Consider the following 21,810-nt stretch of genomic DNA (forward strand, 5'->3'; position numbering starts at 1 on the left):
TTGACACAGACATTTTCTGGCAAGGGATGGCTGACCGTCTACCTGTACTATCAAAAGTAGCTAGGGCATACAAAGGCTGTGTCATAAGTTCTGCCGATGCAGAGAGGAGTAACAGCATTTACAAAATTATTTTGTCTGCTAGGCGTCGATCGCTTGTCGAGAAAACAATACAAGCACTTGTGTTTTTGCACTACAACCAGCAGCAATGGGATGTTGAGTTTGCTTGTGGTTCAACTGAGGACTTGCAACGAAACTGTCTAGTTTTAGAAGCAGAGTCTGAAGATGAGTCTGATGAAAACTAAAATACTATTTGTAGGTTTGTTAAAAGTTCCCCACACCACCTCAAACGTTCCTGTTTCAATGTGCAAAACTCTTTACTGTTCAAGTTCTTGGTTTTAGGCTAAAAAAGATGTTAAATTATGTATTTTTCAACAATAAAAAATGCCGCAAAAAACGCAGTTGTGTGCCGCAATTTTTTCATTTTTGTGCTGCAATATTTTCCATTTCATGCCGCAATATTCTGGAGGGTCTGATAAGTGAGTCAGGTAAAGAACAATCTGTGTGTGAGAGCAGTCAACGGGGTTGATGCTCTTACCTCTACACCAGATGACGAATCTCTTCCACTTGCTAGAATAGCAGTAACGAGTGTTAGGTTTTCTAGCCTCCCTAAGAATGTCCATGCATCTTTGATGGGGGTGTAAATGTCCAGATTCTATGACCTCAGGAGCCAGGCTGCTAAATTCATGGTCTGTGGGCATGGGTGTAGCGTCTTGCCCCTGTCCTGTGACAGCATGCTGTACGTGCAGGGTAGTTTCACCGGTGGAGATAGAGACCTCTCCATCAGGTGAGTGAGCCATGGCTGCCGGGCACACATAGGGGCCACTAGTATCATGGTGACTGGTCCCTGGTGCATCTTGTGCACTATTTTGTTGAGAAGGGGAGTCGGGGGGGGGGGGTAAGCGTAAACAAATTTCCCTGACCATGTTATCCAGACACCGTTCCCCTTGGATCGGTTCTGGGGGTACCTGGAGGCATAATCTTGGCATTGGGAGTTCTCCAGAGTTGCAAACAGATCCATTTCTGGGAATCCCCATTGTGTGAAAACGTCGAAGACGATGTCTTCTCGTAACCGCCATTCGTACTCTGCGGGCAGAGGGAAGTCTCTGCCGAGTTAGTCTGCTAGCAGATTGAGTTCCCCTGGTACATGTTGTGACAACAGGAACTTGTTGTGTTTGAGAGCCCACTTCCAGATTTTCTGGGACAGCTTGGACAGTCCTGGAGAGCGAGTGCCCCCTTGCTTGTTCAGGTAGTACATGGTTGTGGTGCTGTCTGCGAGGACCATCACTGTCTTCCCTTGCAGGTGTGCCTGGAGCCTTCAGTGCTTTGAAGACCGCTACCAGTTCCAGCAAGTTTATGTGTTTGGACGCTACACTCGGAGTCTAAACTCCATGTGCAGTCTGATGGGATGGGTGAGCCCCCCATCCTGTGAAGGATGCGTCTGTGGTTAGAGTGGCTTCCACTGCGGGGGTGGCAAATGGTTTCCCTATTAACAGGTTTTCCTTCGACCACCACCATAGCGAGAGAACCAAGGCCTGCGAGACCACCACTAGATCGTCCCATTGTCCGCTGGCCTGACACCACTGGCTGTTGAGCCACTCTTGCATTGGGCGCATGCGCAGGCCCGCGTGATGTACCAAATATATACACATGACGCCATCATTCCTAGCAAACGCATTGCTTTGCGTACCGTCACCTCTCGACCGGCCACATATTGAGGGATCTGAAAAAGCATATTTTGGACCCTCTTGTTGGAGGGGAAGACGAGGCCGTCCTTTGTTCGAATTAGAGCCCCTAGGAATTGTTTGATCTGGCTGGGGTCTAGCAGGTGCAGGTGGGCCGCTGCCACTGCCAGTACTTTCGTGAATACCCTTGGCGCTGACGCTATGCCGAAGGGTAGCACCCTGAACTGATGGTGTTTGCCCTCTATCATGAACCTGAGGTATTTTCTGTGCGCTGGCAACATTAAAATATGCAATTATGCTTCTTTCATGTCCAGTGTTGTCATGTAATCTCCCTGTGAAAGCAGGGGGATTACTTCCTGTAAGGTCACCATGCAAAATTTTTGAGGTTTGACAAATTTGTTTGCTGGGCGCAGATCTAATACAGGGCGCATGGTTAAGTCCTTTTTGGGTACAAGGAAGTACACTGAATAAATACCTTCCGTTACCTGCGATAGAGGCACGACCTCTATTGCTCCTTTTAGTAGCACCAGTTCCACTTCTTGAAGAAGGATGGCAAGGTGCTCCGGTGATAGGCGTCGTCCCCTTGGGGGTCTGTACGTGGGGGACCGACTGAATTCTATGCAGTTACCGCGGACTATAGTTGACAATACCCAGCGGTCTGATGTTATTCCCTCCCATGCTGGTAGGAAAGATGCTAACCGGCCCCCGACCGGCGGTGCATGGGAGGGGACCTGAACCTTTGGGTCATTTGGTGTTGGTAGCCGAGGAACCTCTGGGAGTGGGGCCCAGACCTCTACCCTTGCCATGGCGTTGTCCTCTTCGAGTGTATTGGCCACTGGTTCCCGGAGTAGAGGACCAGTTGCCTGCAGTGTACTGCTGCTGTAGTTGTCGATGTTGGCCTCGAAAAAAGCATTTGTTGCCGAATCCTCGCTTATTGGGAGGCCTTGAGATCTGGTCTAAAGTCTTTAGGGTGTCGAAATCCTTCTTAGCGGTCTCCAGTGCGTCGTCCACCACTTTCCCAAAGAGGTTAGAATCCTCGATTGGTTTCTGAGTGACGCCTGGTTCTCTGGCTTAAAACCTGAGTTCCAGAACCAGACATGATGCTTCAGAAGTATCCCCTGAACTAAAGAACGGCCAGCCGTTTCTGCAGCATCAAGTGTGTTTTTAATGATGCTCTGGTTAACCAGAGTTCCTTCCGTTACAGTGGTTAACAAGCGAGTTTGTAAGGGCTCAGGGACTGCCTCGAGGTCTTGGCGTAACTTCCCCCATTGGGAATCAGCATAACTTGCCATTAAGGTATTGTTATTGGCAATTCTGGTGGAAAAAGCTGGTGAGGCTGTAATTCTCTTACCCAGGGCGTAGCGTTTCTTTCCTTCCTTGTTCAGGGGTGCTTCGCTAGTTGATAGTGGAACCCCTGCCCTTTTCCTTGTGGTAGTTACTACCAAGGAATCTGGTTTTGAGTGACCCTTAATGTATAATGGGTCCGATGGAGAGGGAGTAAACAGTTTTTCAATTCTTGGGTTGACCCCTCTAACCAATGCAGGTGTAGACAGCGATGGGATGATTTGTCTCTTAACTGAGGCGAGGAGGGGAATGGTCTGGCTAGTGGGAGGTTTTTCCTTAATGATTTTTTCTACAAAATCAATATCGGGAGTAATTTCCCCAGTTTCAATTTCAAAGTGCCCTGCTGCTTTCCGTAGTAGCGCGTTGAAAGTGGGTTGGTCATCTATAGGTGACGGGTTCCTGACCGGTGTGGTTTGAGGAGAGGAAAGGTTCAGGATCTCAGGGTCTGTAGACGCTGTTGGGGACTGCCAAGGCTGTGAGCCACCTTCATCTAGGTCTTCTTCGAAGCCCCCCCCCACCCATGTCAGGGTTTTCCTCAAAACCTTCTTCTTCTAGGTTCTGTTGGTCTTCACTATTTAAGAACTCCTCATCCTTTCGGAAGTGAGTTTCTTCTTCAGTGAGGTCATAAGTATTAACCTCATCTTGAAGGGGGTTAAATAGTCTAGGATATTTAGCCCTGGGGTCCTCAATGTACCTCTCTTGGCCTCTTGGGTGTTTTATGTTCAGGAGTGGACATAAATCTATCCAGCTTGTCCATACATGATTGGAATCTCTCAAAACTCCAATGTGGTAACCCAGAACGGTCTGGAGGCGTAAAGGGAAGCTCCTCCGCCTGTAGCCGTCTAGATCTGTCCCATAACGCTGAGGATAAACTCCCTTCGCCTTCTGAGAAACTTTCTCGTAGGCTAGGGCCTTCCTTCGATGGCGGGAGCGGTCCCTGCCTCCCTTCTGGCATTCTCTGCATCTCCCTGGCCTTGTGAGCAGGGTTTGGCGTATCACTCGCCGTCTGTCTCTGGCCATCAGTGGAAACTATACGAGCCAAGCTCTCGACGATTAATTTCTCCGTCAAGGGTTCGTCTGGCGTCGTGTTGGGCGGTGCCGAGTCTCTTTCGGCGACGGTCGCACTCTTACGAGGCGCGTCGCCTGGCGTTTTGGTGGTAGCGCCCTTGTCTGCAGGCAGCCCAGACGCTAGTCGCGTCTGCAGTGGAGGGGAGGGCTTGCGACCCTTACGGTCGGTGGAGGACGCCGGTAGGCCCGGCATCTCCGTTGGCGCTAGGGCTTTCTTCGTCTTTGACGAAGAAGTGCCATGGGTTGTGTGCTTAGGTTTATCTTTTCTGTCAGTGTCGCCGGGGTGTTCATCCCCATAAGTAGGGCGTGAGCTGAACTTGTCGGGCCGGGGACAGACGCTGAGGAGCGGGTACGCTCCCTAGAGAGGTCTACAACCTCCGAAACAGAGGTCGGGTTATCACTGTCCTCGTCACACTCTGCGGCGGCGGATGAGGAATCAGCTCTAGACATAGCGTAGGCTGCCCACCTCTTGACCCTGCGGTCCTTTAAAGTCTTTGGGTGAAGAAGTTTACAGGCCGCACAGCCGTCCTCGTTGTGGTCAAGGGGTAAGCAACAGTTACACCGCTTGTGCTTATCCTTCCATGTGAATTTGCCCTTACAGCGCGGGCAAAATCTAAAAAGGAGTCCTCTCCATAGCTGAGGATACAATTAAAAGTGATAACGACCCCGAAGGAAAGGGGGGTGAAAGAGAAGGGCATTCTTAGAAGAAAAAGAAATGTCCCACGACCCCTACTCTCCCTACTGTTTTAGGCCGGCGAGGCCGGGCCACGTGTTCGGCAGCGCCAAAGGATCACCTCCGTATAAGTCACCACCATCGAAGTTGTTACTCGGTGGTGAAACAGCTTCACCGTCGAAGGAGGGATCTGATGTAATGTATAAGAAATAACAACCAATGGGTCAAATAAATGTTTTCCAATTTCTCTCGAACGAGCTCCACGTTAAGGCGACCAATATTTGGGCGGAAAAAAACAATCTGAGGGACCTCGACGCGTGAGGGATTGTGGGTACACTGCACGTCACTATAGGGATAGTGTTACACACACGCCTTGTCAACCGCCCCTTTTCGACTATGAAAAACAAAATGATACTGGCATATATTGTGGGAAACATCATGAAAATGTATTGGGAAATGCACTTGTGCACTGCTGGTGACTCATCTATTGGCCACTGGTAGAACAAAATAATCGCACAAGATTTACATACCCACAGTTATTAATCCAGGTATTCTACACCAGAATCTATGCACAAGCAGAAGGTGCAAGAACACATAACTTAGCGGAAATTCCCATGGAAGTTCAAAAGAAGTTATCCTGGGAAGATGCAGTTACCTAAACATTCTGCCAGAGCCTATTTATGCAGAGATTCCTGACCGTGAAGAGCAGCTCTGGGATACATATATATGGATGTGATCAACACTAGGAATGAGTATCGTCTGTGGGGAAATGGTGGAAACGACACCAATGAAAGGGAAGGTCAGCTGCTCCGAATCGTATAATTTAACTGCGATAGACAAAATAAATGTACACATTTTATTTACAAATACGTTTCTCCAGAACTGGTGAACATAAAAAGGCAAGAGCTTACCTGATGGTTAGTCCGCAGATTGTCGATCTGCTTTTTGAAAATATTGGTCCATAGGTCTTTGCAGATGAACTTCAGAATGTCCAGCTCATCTTTGAAAGAGGGCGTGTCTTTGGTCAACCTAGATTGAGAACCAGCCAAAAAGAAGAAATTAGAGCTCTCAAGAACTAGCTGGGCACTCCCATTACTATCCATTTGATAAGCAGTACAAAAAGAGCTGCTGCACTTTTATGAAAACAGTAAAGATGAAACAAACCGGATTATACTAGCATTCCTCTCCTTCTCTAACAGTCGCATACTCTGCATTCCTACAAAGTCTTATACTCTACTGAAATCTAATCTACAAAGACACAATTCAAGAAGGGTATGACACATTTTCTTTTTGCATTTGTTAACTTCACGTCATCCGTAAGTGTGCATGGCACTTTCAAAATAAACAAGCATGACCATAGCCAACTGTTTTAGCATTTATGTAGGCATGGAATCTATATTTTCCAGGCTTTGCCATAATTTGACCACCTGGCTATACGATGTCAAAAGCTGGCACAGGGCGCTAGTATCTGTGTATATTAGGCAGTGCCTGGCAAATGCCCATCTAATGCCTCCACAAGAGCCAAACATGTTGGCTCTGCTAATGCGTGCTCTATTCCGTGCAAGAAAAAAGATACACATATATTGCTTGTAAATCAAGTGGTTGAAAAACACACTTGATTAGGACAGTTTTATTGCATCAGAAACTGGTATAATGCTTCAATTAAGCCATTACCTTTCAAACTGCTTCTCACATAGCACAGCAGTAGGCTCAGGTCTCATACATAATGAGCATAAAGTTAAAAAGTGTAGATCAAATGTGCAAACTAGATTTGCATGCACTGTGTACTCACTCCTGGTTCTCCAGAGGCAGCTCCTGCCTTACTGGGTGTTGCCCGACACCCAGGAACTGGTGTTTGCTCTTGCTCATCAAATATTAATTTCGAACCATGAACTGTGGGTGATTGGTAACAAGCGTGAGAGCTGTGAGGTTTCTGTTAGAGCAAGTGTTGAAGTGGGCGATAGAAAAGGGCGATAGTAGAGGGGCCTTTGCAGAGGAGATTGGTTCAAAGAGAGAGAGCCAGTGGAAGAGAAGGGAGAAAAGTGAAGGAGGGAGCAAGGAGAAAAGTGATATGGTGGGGTGGGGGACAGCCATGTAATGGGGTGAGAGAGAAGGGGACGTTTGCTGGGTAAGTAAGAGAAAGAATAAGGAGGGAAGATGGTGTGGGACATAGAGATGCTCAACCTAACCATAATAGTCTTTGGCGAATAGAGTAGGTGCCACTAGTAATTCCTGGAGGTGGTGAGATAGGGAAGGCTGCAGCCTTTAAGCTCTCACTGATAGTCCAACTTGGAATTAGCAAGTAGGGTGCAGGGGGGCTACCGTTCATTAGTCCTAACTCAACAACCTGGGAAATAGGAAAGTGCTGGCTTGGATGGAGGAGGACCCCAGAAGATTCAAATTTAGACCAAGGACTCCTCCCATTTACTCTGGCTCTCCTGAAAACCAGTCTTAACCGAGCGGTGACAATTAACAATAAATACTCAAACTATCTAAACCAGTTGTGGAATTCTTGAGGCAATCTTTCAGAGTAGTTTCAACTGATTTAGACAATTCCCCATCCCTAGACAGGCCAATATACAAATTGCGTGGGGAGAGCCAAGTGTTGGGCATTTTACAGCCAGCCTGAACGGCTTGCCACAAAAACCTTTTTGTGCTATATTCTTTGTGACTGGAGTGCTGGCGTAGACGAGCCCATGAGTGAATGGGTATATTGAGGGGTGACTCCTTCCTGAACCCTTCTGGAATGTTAGTAGGTTAATGTACCTGCTGCTGGAGGATTAGTTTCCCCAAATGCTGTACTGCAGCTTTTAAGCATCAGGTCTGGCCATGTGGTATTTTTCTTGTGCCCTTTCCCTTCGATACGGTTTTCTTCTTTAGCTGCTGGATATCCTTCCTGTGCTGTCCTACTCATTGCCCCCATACTCCTCCTCACAGGATGGGCAGGATGTCCCATGCTTGGACCACTTCGGGTATGTTTGCACATTGTCTTTTTACGAAATATCCTCTGGTCTTGTGCATCGAGGCAGGAAGCTGGCATCGTCCAGCACCACAACCCAACCTCTGCTCTTTATTTGGGCTGTCTTGTGTTGCTTCCACCATTGCTCTGGTCATGGGGTATTTTCAGCTGGCTGACTGCTCCATTTTGCCCATGGATCCATCCGTATCCACTTAGTTTGCTTCCTCGATCTTCCTGGTGCCGCCCCTGCTGTCATTTCCACTTCTGGCTGGTGGGTCACCCTACTGGGAAGGCAGATTCTTCTTTTTTTGGGTCACATGGGCTGTCATGGGTTTGGGGTTCAAGTCTTTGGGTGACAGGATCCTTCCACAGCGGATCACCTTTGGTGAACACTGGCCAGAATCTTGAAGTTTCCTTTCATCTTTGGGTTTCTGAGTCTGAAACCTGGAACCAGAACTCATAGGGTCTCCTCTGGTACACCACCTCCACCACTGACCCCTCCCCCCGCACCACCACCTCTCGAGGTCAGCTGCTGCCTTCTTCACATCTGTAGAGTAGAACTCTGACTTGCCTGGCTTTCCTTTCCTCCCCTTCCCTCATCACCTCAACTGCTCATAGAGAAATTGCCCGGTTAGTACTATGGCAAGGTTTTCCAATGCTACACATTCCTAAAAAGTGACTCTTGAAGGTACACTCCAATTATTTCTATGTCCCAGTTGTATCCCTGGAGTTGTAGGCCAAATAAATGAAAGTTTAGCTTGTACTACCTATTATAAATGTATGTTAAAGCTCTACATTACACTGTCTATGGAAAGTGTTGCTACCCTGTAACTACAGGATATTTGTCCATCACTGTATTCCCAAGAGTGCAAGTACTAGAAGACTAACGTGTCTTACATTTTGGCAGCCCTATGAGCAGTGTTAACCCCTTTTCTCCCTTTAGGTACTATATGTAATGTATAGTTTACATATAAATCATTAGCGCTGCTATGAAATACGGGCTATGAGAATTATAGTGTGTGTCATTTTGGGTCCTTGTTAGAACTTGAACAACGTAGGTTTGTTATTGTTCCCTCTTCCTCCCATTTTCCTCCCTCCCTTTAGCCTTTTATGTATCGTGCCCACCAACAAGTAGTGGGCATAGCCCTTTACGGTTCTATACATGCACTCTAACTATAAGTAAGGTTTACTTATATGAACTTGTAGATACTATATGTGCGATTTTATTAAGGCGTTTATTTTTCGGTATGCCAGGGTGATGTATTCTCTAGTGGTACTATGGGGAATAACTGTACTTTACTGTCAGCCTTCCTCCTCCCTTGGGTTAAACCGGACTACTCTGATAAAGCTACAATTTTAAAGAACATGGTCTTTCTTTTGGTTGGAAACTGGTCTTGCCTTTAGGCAAGATCGTTTTACATCCCACTCCAGAGACGGGGTTAAATACTAAACTCCCTAACAGTTATGCTGAGGTCCGTAGGTACTTCCTCATTGATATTTTGGTTTGTTCCCGAGAAACTTTTTGTTAAGACAACTGCTCTGAGTATACTGATGTCTGCCGGGCAGTTTAATAGTGAAGCTTTAAAGTCTTAGAAATAGTTTTGGATCCCTTCATAGACTCTTGGGCATCAAGACCTGCTTTTCAGAGATCCTCAGAAATCTATTTTTGATGATGGCGTTTTGTAAAGTTTGATTTTTGTATAGGTTGCGGACAGGCAAACTCACCCATGATTATCTGCCTATTGTTTCAATACCCTATTCTAATTATCCACTTCAACTGAGATGATGAATCGAGTTTTATTTACTTTTGCACGTACCTTGACTCTTTCTATGTCATACATACTTTGGTTTAAAAAATGTAATATAAACTCTACTGGATATTTAAGAAAGCATGTTTTGCTTCGATTACTATGGTGAATTATTGAATTTTCATAATTGTCAATGGGGTTCACAAACCTTTTCTTGGCAGTCTACTAAATCTGGCTCAGTTTAGCCCTTACATCAATCCGTTGTAACTGTGTACTTCTGGTCCTGTGCTTTTTTGTGTTCACAGCTTCCCCTGCATTTTCTTACATCAAGCACTTTTCCAGTACAGGTATTAAAATTGTATCCTTTCAGTTTTGCATGTTGTAGCATCTGGTTTTTATGTAGGTTATGAAGCCAGGTTTGAAAATATACGACTGAATCTGGTTTCCATTATATATCATTAAATACCCTGTATTCAGGCTCAAAGGTAAGGGGAGGCAACTTCCTGTGATCTCATCAAAGGGCTATCAGTTGTGTGCTGAAAGCAGGAGTGGTAAATGTGTGGTGGGGACATGTGACATACATTACTTACTGTAAAAGCATTTCTGATGGTTGTATCTGCTTAGATTCACATGCTGTGCATAGTCCGACATCCAGTGGTAACCGCAGAGTATTGCATCTTGTCTTTTGAGAATCGAAAGGGGACGTCGACATGGGCGTGCCTGTAACACTATCCCTACTTGACCTATAGTGTACCCACGATCCCTCACGTGTCGAGGTCCCTCCAATTGTATTTTTTCTGCCAAGAGGGAGCCTTACGACTATCGCGAGTGAGTACAGAAAAGAGAGAAAGTAGTAAGACGTCTATGTTCCTTCCATCCGAGCGGGGAGGAAGGGTGGGCGCATGTGAATATAAGCAGATAGAACCATCAGAAATGCTTTTACGGTAAGTAATGCATGTCTTCTGATGTTTGTCAATCTGCTTAGAATCACATGCTGTGCATAGACTAGCGAGCAGTACCCGGTGTTGGAGGTGGGTTGTGAGAAGGAACAGTAGTGAAAAGATGTCTTAGTACTGCTTGTCCCACCTGAGCATCAGACCTAGAATGAGTGTCTAGGCAATAGTGTTTTGTAAAGGTGTGTACATAACTCCAGGTTGCTGCTTTGCAAATGGACTCAAGGGGAACATTTGCAATAAATGCTATGGACGTCCCAGTGCCTCTAGTGGATTGTGCTCTAGGCTTGAAGGGCAGTTCTCTCTTAGCAAGGTAGTAGCAGAGTATAATACAATTGACAATCCATCTAGAAATAGTGGATTTGGAGACTGCATCTCCTTTTCCTGTGGCCAGAGACACGAAAAACTTAGTGGACAAGTTCTTTCCATATAGAACAGGACAGCTCTGCGTACATCCAGTGTGTGCAGGGTTCTTTCCCCCAAGCTTGAGGGATTTTGAAAGAACGTTGGTAGCTCTAGTGACTGGTTCACATGGAACTTGGAAATTAATTTAGGTGCAAATCTAGGGTGAGTGCGCAAAACCACCTAGTCTTTGTGAACTGTTACAAAGGGATCTAGAATAGAGTGTGCCTGCAGTTCACTTACCCTCCTAATGGAGGTGATTGCTATTAAAAAAAGCAGTCTTGAGGGTTAGGTTCTTAAGACTTGCTTTGTGCATGGGCTTGAAAGGAGCTTCCATAAGCCTAGTTAACACCACATTTAGGTCGCATCCGGGAGCCGGGTTAGAAATGGGAAGGTGAATTCTTTTTACCCCTTCCATGAAAGCCTTAATCACTGGTATCTTCCACCACGACACCTTCTGTTGTGATGTTGTATATGCTGAAAGTGCCGCTAGGTGCACCTTTATTGAGTTGAAGACTAGACCTGAATCAAGTAAGCGAGTTAGGTATAGTACAATGTGAGTGGGAGTGCAGTCTATTGGGTTGATGCTCTTTCAGTTACACCAGATGACAAAACGTTTCCATTTACTAGAATAGCAATATCTAGTGTTAGGTTTCCTTGCCTCCCTTAGGATGTCCATACATCTTTGAGGGAGCTGCAGCTGTCCGAATTCTATGACCTCAGGAGCCAGGCCGCTAAGTTCAATGTCTGCGGGCATGGGTGAAGTGTCTCCCCCTTTGTCTTGCGACAACATCTTTTACGGGCAAGGCAGTTTGACTGGAGGAGATGGGGACATCTCCATCAGATGAGCGAACCAGGGTTGGCGGGCCCACATGGGGGCCACCAATATCATCATGACTGGTTCCTGGTGCATCTTGTGCACCATCTTGTTAAGAAGGGGAGTTAGGGGAAGCGTAGACAAATTTCCCTGACCATGTTATCCAGAGTCCGTTCCCCTTGGATCGGTTCTGGGGGTACCTGGAGGCGTAATCTTGGCATTGGGCGTTTTCCAGGGTCGTGAACAGATCGATCTCTGGAAAACCCCATTGTGTGAAACCGATGGCGACGATGTCTCTGTGTAATCGCCATTCGTACTCCCTGGGCAACGGAAAGTCTCTGCCGAGTATGTCTGCCAGAAGACCGAGTTCCCCTGGTACATGTTGTGATAACAGGAACATGTTGCGTTTGAGAGCCCACTTCCAAATGTTCTGAAACAGTTTGGACAGCTCTGGAGAATGAGTGCCTCCCTGTTTGTTCAGATAGCGTACTGTCTGTAAGGATTAGTATAGTCTTTCCTTGTAGTAGTGTTTCGAACGCCTTCAGTACTTTGAACACTGCCAGCAGTTCCAGCAGGTTTATGTGGCTGGACGCTATGTCTGGGGAGCACACTCCGCTGGCTGTCTGTTGGAGCAGGTGGGCTCCCCACCCTGTAAGGGAGGGATCCGTAGTTAGAGTGGCTTCCACTGCGGGGGTGGTGAAGGATTTCCCTTTTTTTTATTTTTTTTGAAAGTTTTGTTTATTGGCATAAAGTCAAGATAGGTATAGCACATCTTACACAGAGGTAAACAGAAAACACAATGTCGCATTTGGGCATTACATCATGCACCTTTTTAAGACCGTTCAGAATGGGGGGGGGGGGATTGACAGCACAAGGGAACGCGAGGTACACAGTACTCAAGGTGATGCGGCAGGCGGACCTGGCAGAGGGGTGGAGCTCCACTCAACCTCGTCCCTACTATTCAGATAGCTGCAAAATTCAGTCAACACATTCTTTGGGCGAGATGGCGTGGGCAGGGATCCAATATACTCTTCTTCACACATTTGTACCCAAGTGAGGGCTTTCAACCACATCTCGAGGGAGGGAGGGGGAGCGGCGCTTCCAACCTTGTAGTACACATCTCTTAGCAACAATGGCACTCACATTTAAAAATGTTGACTTTTTTGCATTTTCTCCGGACCATATTCTGAACAGTAGGGCTAATGGGTCGAGGTCAACTGGGGACCCAATTATCTCTGAGAGCGCGTTCGTGACTTCCAGCCAGAACGCACTTAACGCAGGACAGGACCAAAACATATGCATGTGATCTGCCTCTTCAGAATTACATTTCGGGCATGTGTGGGTCGGGGTGTGTGTAAATTTTGCTACTCTGTGCGGTGTATAATAAAGTCTATTAAGGAGTTTATATTGTATGCAACGGAATCTGGCGCTAAGGGAGACTTTGCGCGTATGTGCACACATTTTGCTCCACATCTCTTCGGTGAATTCCATTTCCAGCTCCCTAGCCCAAGCTTCCCGTGGTTTGAGGAACGTATTCTCACGTTTTTCCAGTTGCATTTTCTACAACGAGGATATTATGCCCCTGCCACCTGTAGAGTTTGCTATGTATTGGAGTTCGGGTGAGTCTGGGGGCTCGTCTGGGTAGGAGGGCCGCATTGTACGGACCGCCGCTCTCAGCTTGAATTACTGGAGTAGGTCGAGCGCTGAGTTGGTGTGTTCGGGCCGCCACGTTAGGGGGGTGATAAATTTACCGTCGGGGTACAGATCAGTTAGTGCACGGTATCCCAAGGCCTCCCAGTGTCACATGAAATGCTGGTCGTGCGTGGGGGAAGAGTCCTGGGAATTGTCGTATGGAAAGCCATTTGTAGTATGGGCGAGGCTCTTGTTTCGAGTTCAGAATCCCATTCCATGCTCCGAACCTGGTGGCCAAAGGGGCTGCTGGGGCGTCTGTCTGGAACATGTGGTGTAATAACGGGGTCATTATGTTGGTCCCATCCCCTGCCCGTTTTTCTAATTTGACATGCGGGGGCAGGTTCGAATGTGCGTACCAGTGCGTGGCATGTTGGGCCTGCGCCGCAATCCAGTACAGGGTTAGGTCTGGGGCTGTGAAACCCCCTTTTTCGTAGGATGGGGGTCATATGTTGCCACTTCTTGCGGACAGCTCCGGAGTGCCAGAGGAATTGGGCGCACCCCGAGTGAAGCCTCTTGAAATATTGCTTCCCGGGCCACACTGGTACGTTGGCAAAGATATAGAGAAGCTTGGGGACCGCAATCATCTTTACTAGGGACAGTCAGCCCGCCAGGGGGAGGCGGCGCCATTTAAGCATCTTGGATTCAATGAGCTGTGCTGTCATCTCGTAGTTATCCGCCAGTAGGGAGGCTTTGGTAAGTGACACTTGCACTCCAAGGTACTTCATGCCCCCTGGGGACCAGCGTAGGGGAAATTCACATGACTGTTGCTGGGTCGCCGCTGTGAGGGGGAATATTTCAGATTTAGAATAGTTGATGGTAAAGCCTGAGTATGTGCTTATTTTTGTTATGTCTCGGATGATCGGGTCCATGTGTGTGGAGGGGTTTCTAACATATAAAGTACATCATCGGCATACAGCGAGATGATTTCCAGTGTATCCTGTATGCGAATACCTTTGCGGGTGTGTTGGTCCCTAACGTGGTCTGCCATGGGTTCAATGGCGAGCGCAAAAAGAATGGGGGAGAACGGAAATCCCTGGCGGGTACCCCTATGCAGCGCAAAGGGAGAGGAGACGATGGAATTGATTAGCACTCTGGCCATGCAGTTTTATATAGGAGATCATGTTTGGCCCTAAACCCATTTTTCCCAGCACGGCCCATAAGTAACGCCTTGAGACCATGTCAAATGCCTTCTGGGCGTCTAGCGTGACCGCCACTGCGTCCGCCTTTGGGTCAATTCTGGACATTACATTGACTAATCGGCGGATATTGAGTGCAGTAGAGCTGCCAGGAACAAATCCACTTTGTTCTGCGTGGACCAGGTGGGGCATGAATGGAAGGAACCTATTCGCAATTATTTTAGCAAAGATTTTCATGTCCGTATTAATAAGTGATAAGGGCCTATATGAACCACATTCGTCTAGGGGTTTCACTGGTTTGGGGAGGACGGTGATTAGGGCTTCCCTTAGGGAGGGCGACTAACCGGAGTGATTCGGTCCAGACCCCGTCCAATATGGGAGCTAGGATGGCTACATGTTCCCTGTAGAACTCAGATGTGAGCCTGTCTGGACCCGGGGCCTTATTCTTCGGGAGGTCAGAGATTACCTGAGGATTTCCCTTTTTTTAAGAGGTTTTCCCTCGACCACCACCCAGCAAGAGAAAATGGGCCGGCGAGACCACCACTAAATCGTCCCACTGTCCGCTGGTCTGACACCACTGGTTACCTAGCTATTCTTGCATTGGGCGAATGCTCAGGCTCGCGTGAGGAACTTAGTAGATACATGACGCCATCATTCCCAGTAGACGCATAGCCTTTCGTAGTGTTACCTCTCGACTGGCTACATAGTGAGGGTTTGAAACAGCAGGTTTTGAACCCTCTCGCTGGAGGGGAAGATTAGGCCGTCCTTTGTTCGAATTAGAGCCCCTAGGAATTGTTTGACTTGACTGGGGTCTAAGCTGGATTTCTTCTCGTTGATGGAGAAGCCCAGGCTGAATAAAACATCTAGCGTCTTTTGGGTATTTGACAGGCATGTTTCGTAGGAGTCCCCTGTTATGAGCCAGTCGTCGAGGTAAGGGTAAACTGGAATGGATTGCCTGCCCAGGTGTGCTGCCGCTACTGCTAGTACCTTTGTAAATACCTTTGGCGCAGATGCTATGCCGAAGGGTAGTACCTTGAACTGATAATGTTTGTTCTCTATCATAAACCTGAGGTACTTTCTGTGTGTGCTGGCAACATCGAAATATAAAAGTATGCATCTTTCATATCCAGAGTTGCCATGTAATCCCCGTGTGAGCAGAGGAATTACTTCCTGCAGGGTGACCATGCAAAATTTCTGTGGTTTTACAAACTTGTTCGCTGGGCGCAGATCTAGAACAGGACGCATGGTTAGATCCTTTTTGGGTACAAGGAAGTACACTGAATAAATACCCTCCTTTACCTGTGATAGAGGTACGATCTCTATGGCTCCTTTTTGTTCCAGTATCTCGACTTCTTGAAGTATGTGAAGATGTTCTGGTGTTAGCCTTTGCTGACGTGGAGGTCTGTTTTTGGGGGATTGGTTGAACTCTACACAGTACCCGTGGGCTATGGTCTTTAGCACCCACTTGTCCGTGGTTATTCCCTCCCATGCTTTCAGGAATGATGTCAACTGGTCCTTGACCGGAGAGGCACGGGAGGGGACCCGAATCTTCGAGTCATTTGGAGCCTGAGGCAGGAGAACCTCTGGGGGTCGGGTCCCTGCCTCTTCCCTTACCACGCCGCTGTCCCCTTTGGGGGTACAGGTTATTTTAAGTATTGGCTCCCTGTAGAGATTACCAGTTGTTCCCTGAAGGGTATGGTCGGTGGGTGGAGCGTTTACCATGAAAAAACCTTCTGTTTCCAAATCCTCGCCTTGTGGCAGGTCTCTGAGTAATTTGGTCCAAGCTCTTTATGGTTTCATGTTCTTTTTTCGCGGTCTCTAAGGCCTCATCGACTGCCTTCCCAAGCAAATTGGATTCCTCCACTGGTTTGTTTATAAGAGACGCTTGTGTTTCAGGTTTAAACCCTGAATTACGAAGCCACGCGTGTCTTGAGGAGAATGCCTTGAAAGAGGGCTCGGCTGGCTGTCTCGGAAGAATCCAGAGTGTTCTTCAAAATACTTTGGTTAACTTGCCTACCTTCAGAGATGTGGAAAGTAGGAAGGTCCATAGAGGTTCTGGAGCCTCCTGTAGGCCTTCTTGTATTAAAGCCCATTGCGCATCTGCGTAACTAGCCAATAGAGTAGTGTTATTGGCGATACACGTGGAGTACGTTGCCGCTGTGGTAACCTTCTTACCCAGGGCATAAAGTCTTTTCCCCCTCTTTGTCAGGGGGAGCCTCGCCTGTTGATAAAGGGACCCCTGCTCTTTTCCTCGTGGTAGTGACTACCAGAAGATCTGAGTGGAATGACCTCTAATATATCGAAGGTCTGATGGAGAGGGGCGGAAGAGTTTTTCAATTCTTGGGTTTACACCCCTCATAAGAGCCGGTGTAGACAAAGATGGAGCAAGGCGTTTTTTTTTATGGAATTGAGTAGAGGGATGGCTTGGCTGGTTGGCGGCTTCTCCGAGTATATCCTCAATGAAGTTGGCTTCAGGTGCTGCGTCTTCAGTGGCAATTTTAAAGTGATCAGCTGCTTTACGTAGCATTACATTAAATGTTAGTTGATCATCAATAGGAGAAGGATTCCTCGTGGGGTATTCTGGGGAGAGTCCAAGGCCAGAATATCTGGGTCTGGGTCTTGTGGCTCTGGGGATTGCCATGGTTGAGGGTCACCCACATATGGCTCCTCCCCCCAGCCTTCAATAGGATCATCCTCAATGGGCTCATCTCCAATGGGCTCATGTTCCTCCTCATTATAAAAAGGATTATCCTGTACCTTAACTGGTAGAATGTTTTCTTCAGTAAGTTCATAATTATTATGTCCTCTTCTAAAGAGGGGTCAAAAAGCATTGGAAATGTAGATCTAGGGTTAGCAAGGCTTTCATCCCTTAGCCTTCGTGGTGTACGTTGTTCTGCACGTGAAACAAACTTATCCAACCTCTCCATGCAGTCCTCAAACTTTTCCCTAGTCCAGACTGACGATCTAGAATGTTCTAGGGGTGGAAAGGTGTCTCCCTCCTAGGCTTCCATCTAAAAAGTAACCCGAGCACCGTCCTCTGTCGAAAAACGTAGAGCTCTGTGCCTTAGCGTCGAAGAAAGTCCTTCCTCTCCCTCAGAGAAATCCTCTGGCGGGACCAACGAAGGTGGGGTATCCCTGTGCCCTTCCCTCGACTTCTGAACATTATCCTTGAATCTCGGCGGATCTTTGGGTCTTTGCGGAGACTCTGAGAGTCCCTAGCCTGCTGTTTATGGGAATCGGCGGCCATAATCCTTGCCTGGCTGACCTCAACGTCCTCACGCGTCGGGAGACGCGTAGGTACATCTGACGGTTGTAAGGGAGTCTGTTTCGGCGGAATCAATGCCTTGCCTTTATCGGCTGCCTTTTCCTGGAGTGCCATAACTTTCAGCGTCTTAGGTTTGTCATCTCTGTACGCTTTCCCATGATGCGTGTCGACGGAACTATGTGTTTTGGGGGTAGCGCCCTTTGTCTTGGATTGCCCAGTCACTAGGCGTGCATGCGGCTGTGGGGAGGGCTGCCGAACTCGTCGATTGGCGAGTATCAGCGGAAGGACCGGCGCACCCGTTGGCGCTGAAGTCTTTTTCGACGTAGTCGAAATAAGGCTAGGGGTTGTGTGCTTAGTGTCATGCACATGTCTGTCTTTGTCGCCGGGGTGTGACTTCCCCATAGCAGGGCTTATGCCGTGCTTATCGGGGCCGAGGACAGACGATACAGAACGCAAACGTTCTGTCAAAAGGTCAACAACCTCCGATTCGGAGGCCTGATAGTCACTCTCACCATCATCACATTCGGTGGTAGCGGCAATGGGAGAAGTCCCGGCCTTGGACATACCGTAGGCCGCCCACCGTTTTACCCTACGCTCCTTCAAAGTCTTGGGTCCGAGGAGCTTACAGGCCGCACACGCTTCCTCTTTATGATCGAGCGGAAAGCACCGGTTGCACCGTCTGTGCTTGTCCTTCCACGGGAATTTGCCCTTACAAATAGGGCAAAATCTAAATGGAGTCCTCTCCATAGATGAGGTAACAGAGTGAATAAGACCAACTGGGAAAGAGGGAAGATAGGGAAAGGCATCTTCAGTTTTGAAAAGAAAGGTCCACCCCGACCCCACTCTCCCTACTGTATAGGCCGGCGAAGGCCCGGCCTGTCGTCGGCAGCGCCGACAGGATCACCTTCCGTCGAATCTCGCAGGTCTTCGGCAGAAACTGGAACAGCCGTCGAGACAAGGGACAGAAGGTGTGAAATTGAATATTTCTATAGAATAATTCGACAAAAGGTTGTTGGACAATAGCAATGTTCTTTACGAACTCTGCATAATGGCGACCAGTTATCTGGGCGGAAAAAAACAATCTGAGGGTCCTCGACGCGTGAAGGATCTTGGGTACACTACACATCACGTAGGGATAGTGTTACAGGCACACCCATGTCGACGTCCCCTTTCGATTCTCGAAAGACAAGATGCAATACTCTGCGGTTACCACTGGATGTCGGACTATGCACAACATGTGATTCTAAGCAGATTGACAAACATGAGAAAGAAGGGCGGTAAGGGGCCATGCAGTGGTTGGGAGAAAATGGCAAAAGGTGGAAAGTAGAACATTTGGATAACATAAGAGAGTGTTACATGTTTTTAAAACATGTTATCGTTGGTCAAACAGATTACACCTTAGATGCATGAGCGATAGATGAGCGAATTGGGGATTCTAGGATTAAAAAGGGAAGTCAGGCAGCAATTTATTTTTCTCTTTGGCCACTCTGATTCTTCTTCTTCCATTTATTTTCCCGATACAATATTTTCTATCGAATAACAGTGCTGCAGTGTAATTGTAGGGTAAAGAATGCTTGATGTATAGTAAATGAAGTCTTTGTTTTCTCCTCGACGGAAGATGTGAAAGTTAAATCCTCCCATATCCAACAGAAGATGATGGAGATGTAAAGTATTAATTGAGCGAAACTTTTTATGTGAATAATAAAATGCACACAAGTTTCATTACACAGAAAGGAACAAGTTACTTACCTGTAACTATTGTTCTCCTGCATGGGTCTGGAATGGATTCACATGCTCATGAATATTCCCTGTCAAGCTGGGAATCCTCGGTAAAAGACAAAACTGTTTCACTTACAAACTGTATTTCTCCTTGTTAGGCAAGATTGTATGTAGTAACCCTGTGGGAGACTACACCAGTCTTGTCCTTTTGGAAATAGGTAACCCACCTATTAGTATAGGTCTGCACTACACAAGTTGGTAGAGTGACTGAGCAGCCAGACTCATCTCAAGAGGGGTAAATGTGAGCTGTATAGATGCAACACTGAGATTCACAATTACAAGTATTCAACTAACATTTATACTCAAGGTTTCTAGTAAAATAATTATTTATTTAATGGTCCGTTTTAAATAAGCCTTCTTTAGAAAGACTAATATGCAACAGTAAAAATACACTTCACAACACTTCCTCCGTTTTAAGATAAGCAAGTAGATACCATTTGACTTCAAATACTAGGACAATGTGGACATTGATATTTCACTTTGTACACTTAATGCAATACTGAAGTTGTGGAAAAGGAAAAAGGTTAGGGAAGGAAAAAGGTTAACAGATTCTCAGAGCATGTGAATACTTTCCAATCTTTCCAATGAAGTCTAGGACCTTTCCCAGCAATACAAGTTGAACTATGTACCACCTTTGAGGGACAGTTAAAACCAAAGGCAATGGGTAAGAAGAGTCTGCAGGGAGCCAAGAGAGCCAAAGTCAATTGAACAATGTCTAGGGAGCTGAGGCACTTCTTCAGATAGCACAAAAGTCTTGTACAATGTTTTATAGAGAGTTTGTAGAAAAAGAATCACTGTAGGGCCACAAGCTGTTAGGCTTGTGAAGGGCAAAGCGGTAAGTAACTCTGCAGAAAAAGCAGCTATTGTAAGTCTCCAAGCTACAGACCAAAAAGGTAAGTACCCCTTTAGTCAAGACAGTACCTTAGGATGGAAGAAGAGGATCCAGCTTGCTTCGGTTCTGGTTTGCTGTCTTGCAGCTCCTGGGTTCCTGGGCCTCAGTCGTGGGGACAAGAGGGAGGATGTCTAGAGGACTCCTGCACTGCAGGTCAAAGGTCGGCGACCGCTATGGGCTCTTTCCAAATCAGCAGCACATTGCGGTTTCAGCTACTTGAAGAGCTTCCCCTTGCTTCTGGGGTCCAGAACTCTGTTGAAGTGGCTCAGTCTTTGGTGGTCCTCAGGAGCTTCCTGGAACTCGGGTCCCGCTTAAAGATGATGCACTTGTTTCTGGTGTTCCTGACCCCCGGCACTCTGTTCCAGCAGCAGTAAGGAACTACAGCCAGCAGGCAGAGGGGTTCCAGCAAAGTTCTTCTTGGGGGGAGTTGGTCCTACCAACCCAAGGGAAGAAGTTGTCCGTTCCGGGCATCTCTAGTCGATACGAAATTGGAGCCTCAGCACTGCAGCAGGGCTTCACCCGGCAGTTCAACGATCCAGGAGGGTACATCAAGCTTCTCTTCCAAGTTCTTTAGTCAGATGTTTCTTCTAGTGGTCGACTCTGCCTTCTGTTCAAGAGACCTCGCCTTTTATGCAGGTTTCTCCCATTCATGCACAGCCTAGCTGTCACTCACACAACAGGGTAGCTGTCCACCAAGGATATCCAGCCAGCTAATCAGCACGGAGTGCATTCAGGTAACCAAAGAGATTACGCGCAGGGAGTTTCGGGCACCTCGCTCGCTTCCTGCCCTGCCAGACACACTGGAGCCAGAGGCAGGCTTCAGCATTGAGGCCCGCCAAAGACAAAACGAACAAAAGTGTTAAACCTGGTTTGCCGTGCAGAATAAAACCCAAGAAAGACCTCACAAGCAAGAAATGGCAAAAAAAGAAGACTGGGCCATTTTGACAAAACGGACACCCATGGGTGCATTACTGCAGCAGAGGATTCAGCCTGCGGTAAAAACGCACAATGGTAGGAAAATTAAACAAATGCCAACCGCCATTAAATGTAGTGAGGGTAACATAAAAAAATGTTAATTGAGTAAGTAGGAAAAGGGGCTACTAAGTAACCCCCCAGGACTTTCTCACAAGATGGGGTGTACTGGACCTACATAGGAAAAACAGGTCAGTAAAGTCAATTTCACTTCACTACTCTTGGGAACATTAATTTACCCAAGAGAATGTAGTTAAACTATATGAGAAATCCAAAGGACTTCTCTGTGACACTGCACTGAAGGTGCTGTTTGTCACAATGCAAAAGGTGATGCCTGTGGAGTTTGTCAGACTCCAAAATCACAGAAG

General features: G+C 47.2%; 1 protein-coding gene across 1 annotated transcript in view; it reads right to left on the reverse strand.

The window, feature by feature from the left end:
* The window catches only part of LOC138566888 (trafficking protein particle complex subunit 6b-like), a 279,670-nt gene that overhangs the window by 207,624 nt on the left and 50,236 nt on the right, over positions 1–21,810 (reverse strand). Inside the window, exon 3 of the mRNA XM_069644613.1 lies at positions 5,739–5,856. Coding sequence (XP_069500714.1) covers positions 5,739–5,856 — 118 coding nt within the window. The remainder of the gene's footprint in view (positions 1–5,738; positions 5,857–21,810) is intronic.

The sequence above is a fragment of the Ambystoma mexicanum genome, chromosome 2p (genome assembly GCF_040938575.1).
Source record: "Ambystoma mexicanum isolate Mex_15411 chromosome 2p, UKY_AmexF1_1, whole genome shotgun sequence".
Lineage (NCBI taxonomy): Eukaryota > Metazoa > Chordata > Amphibia > Caudata > Ambystomatidae > Ambystoma > Ambystoma mexicanum.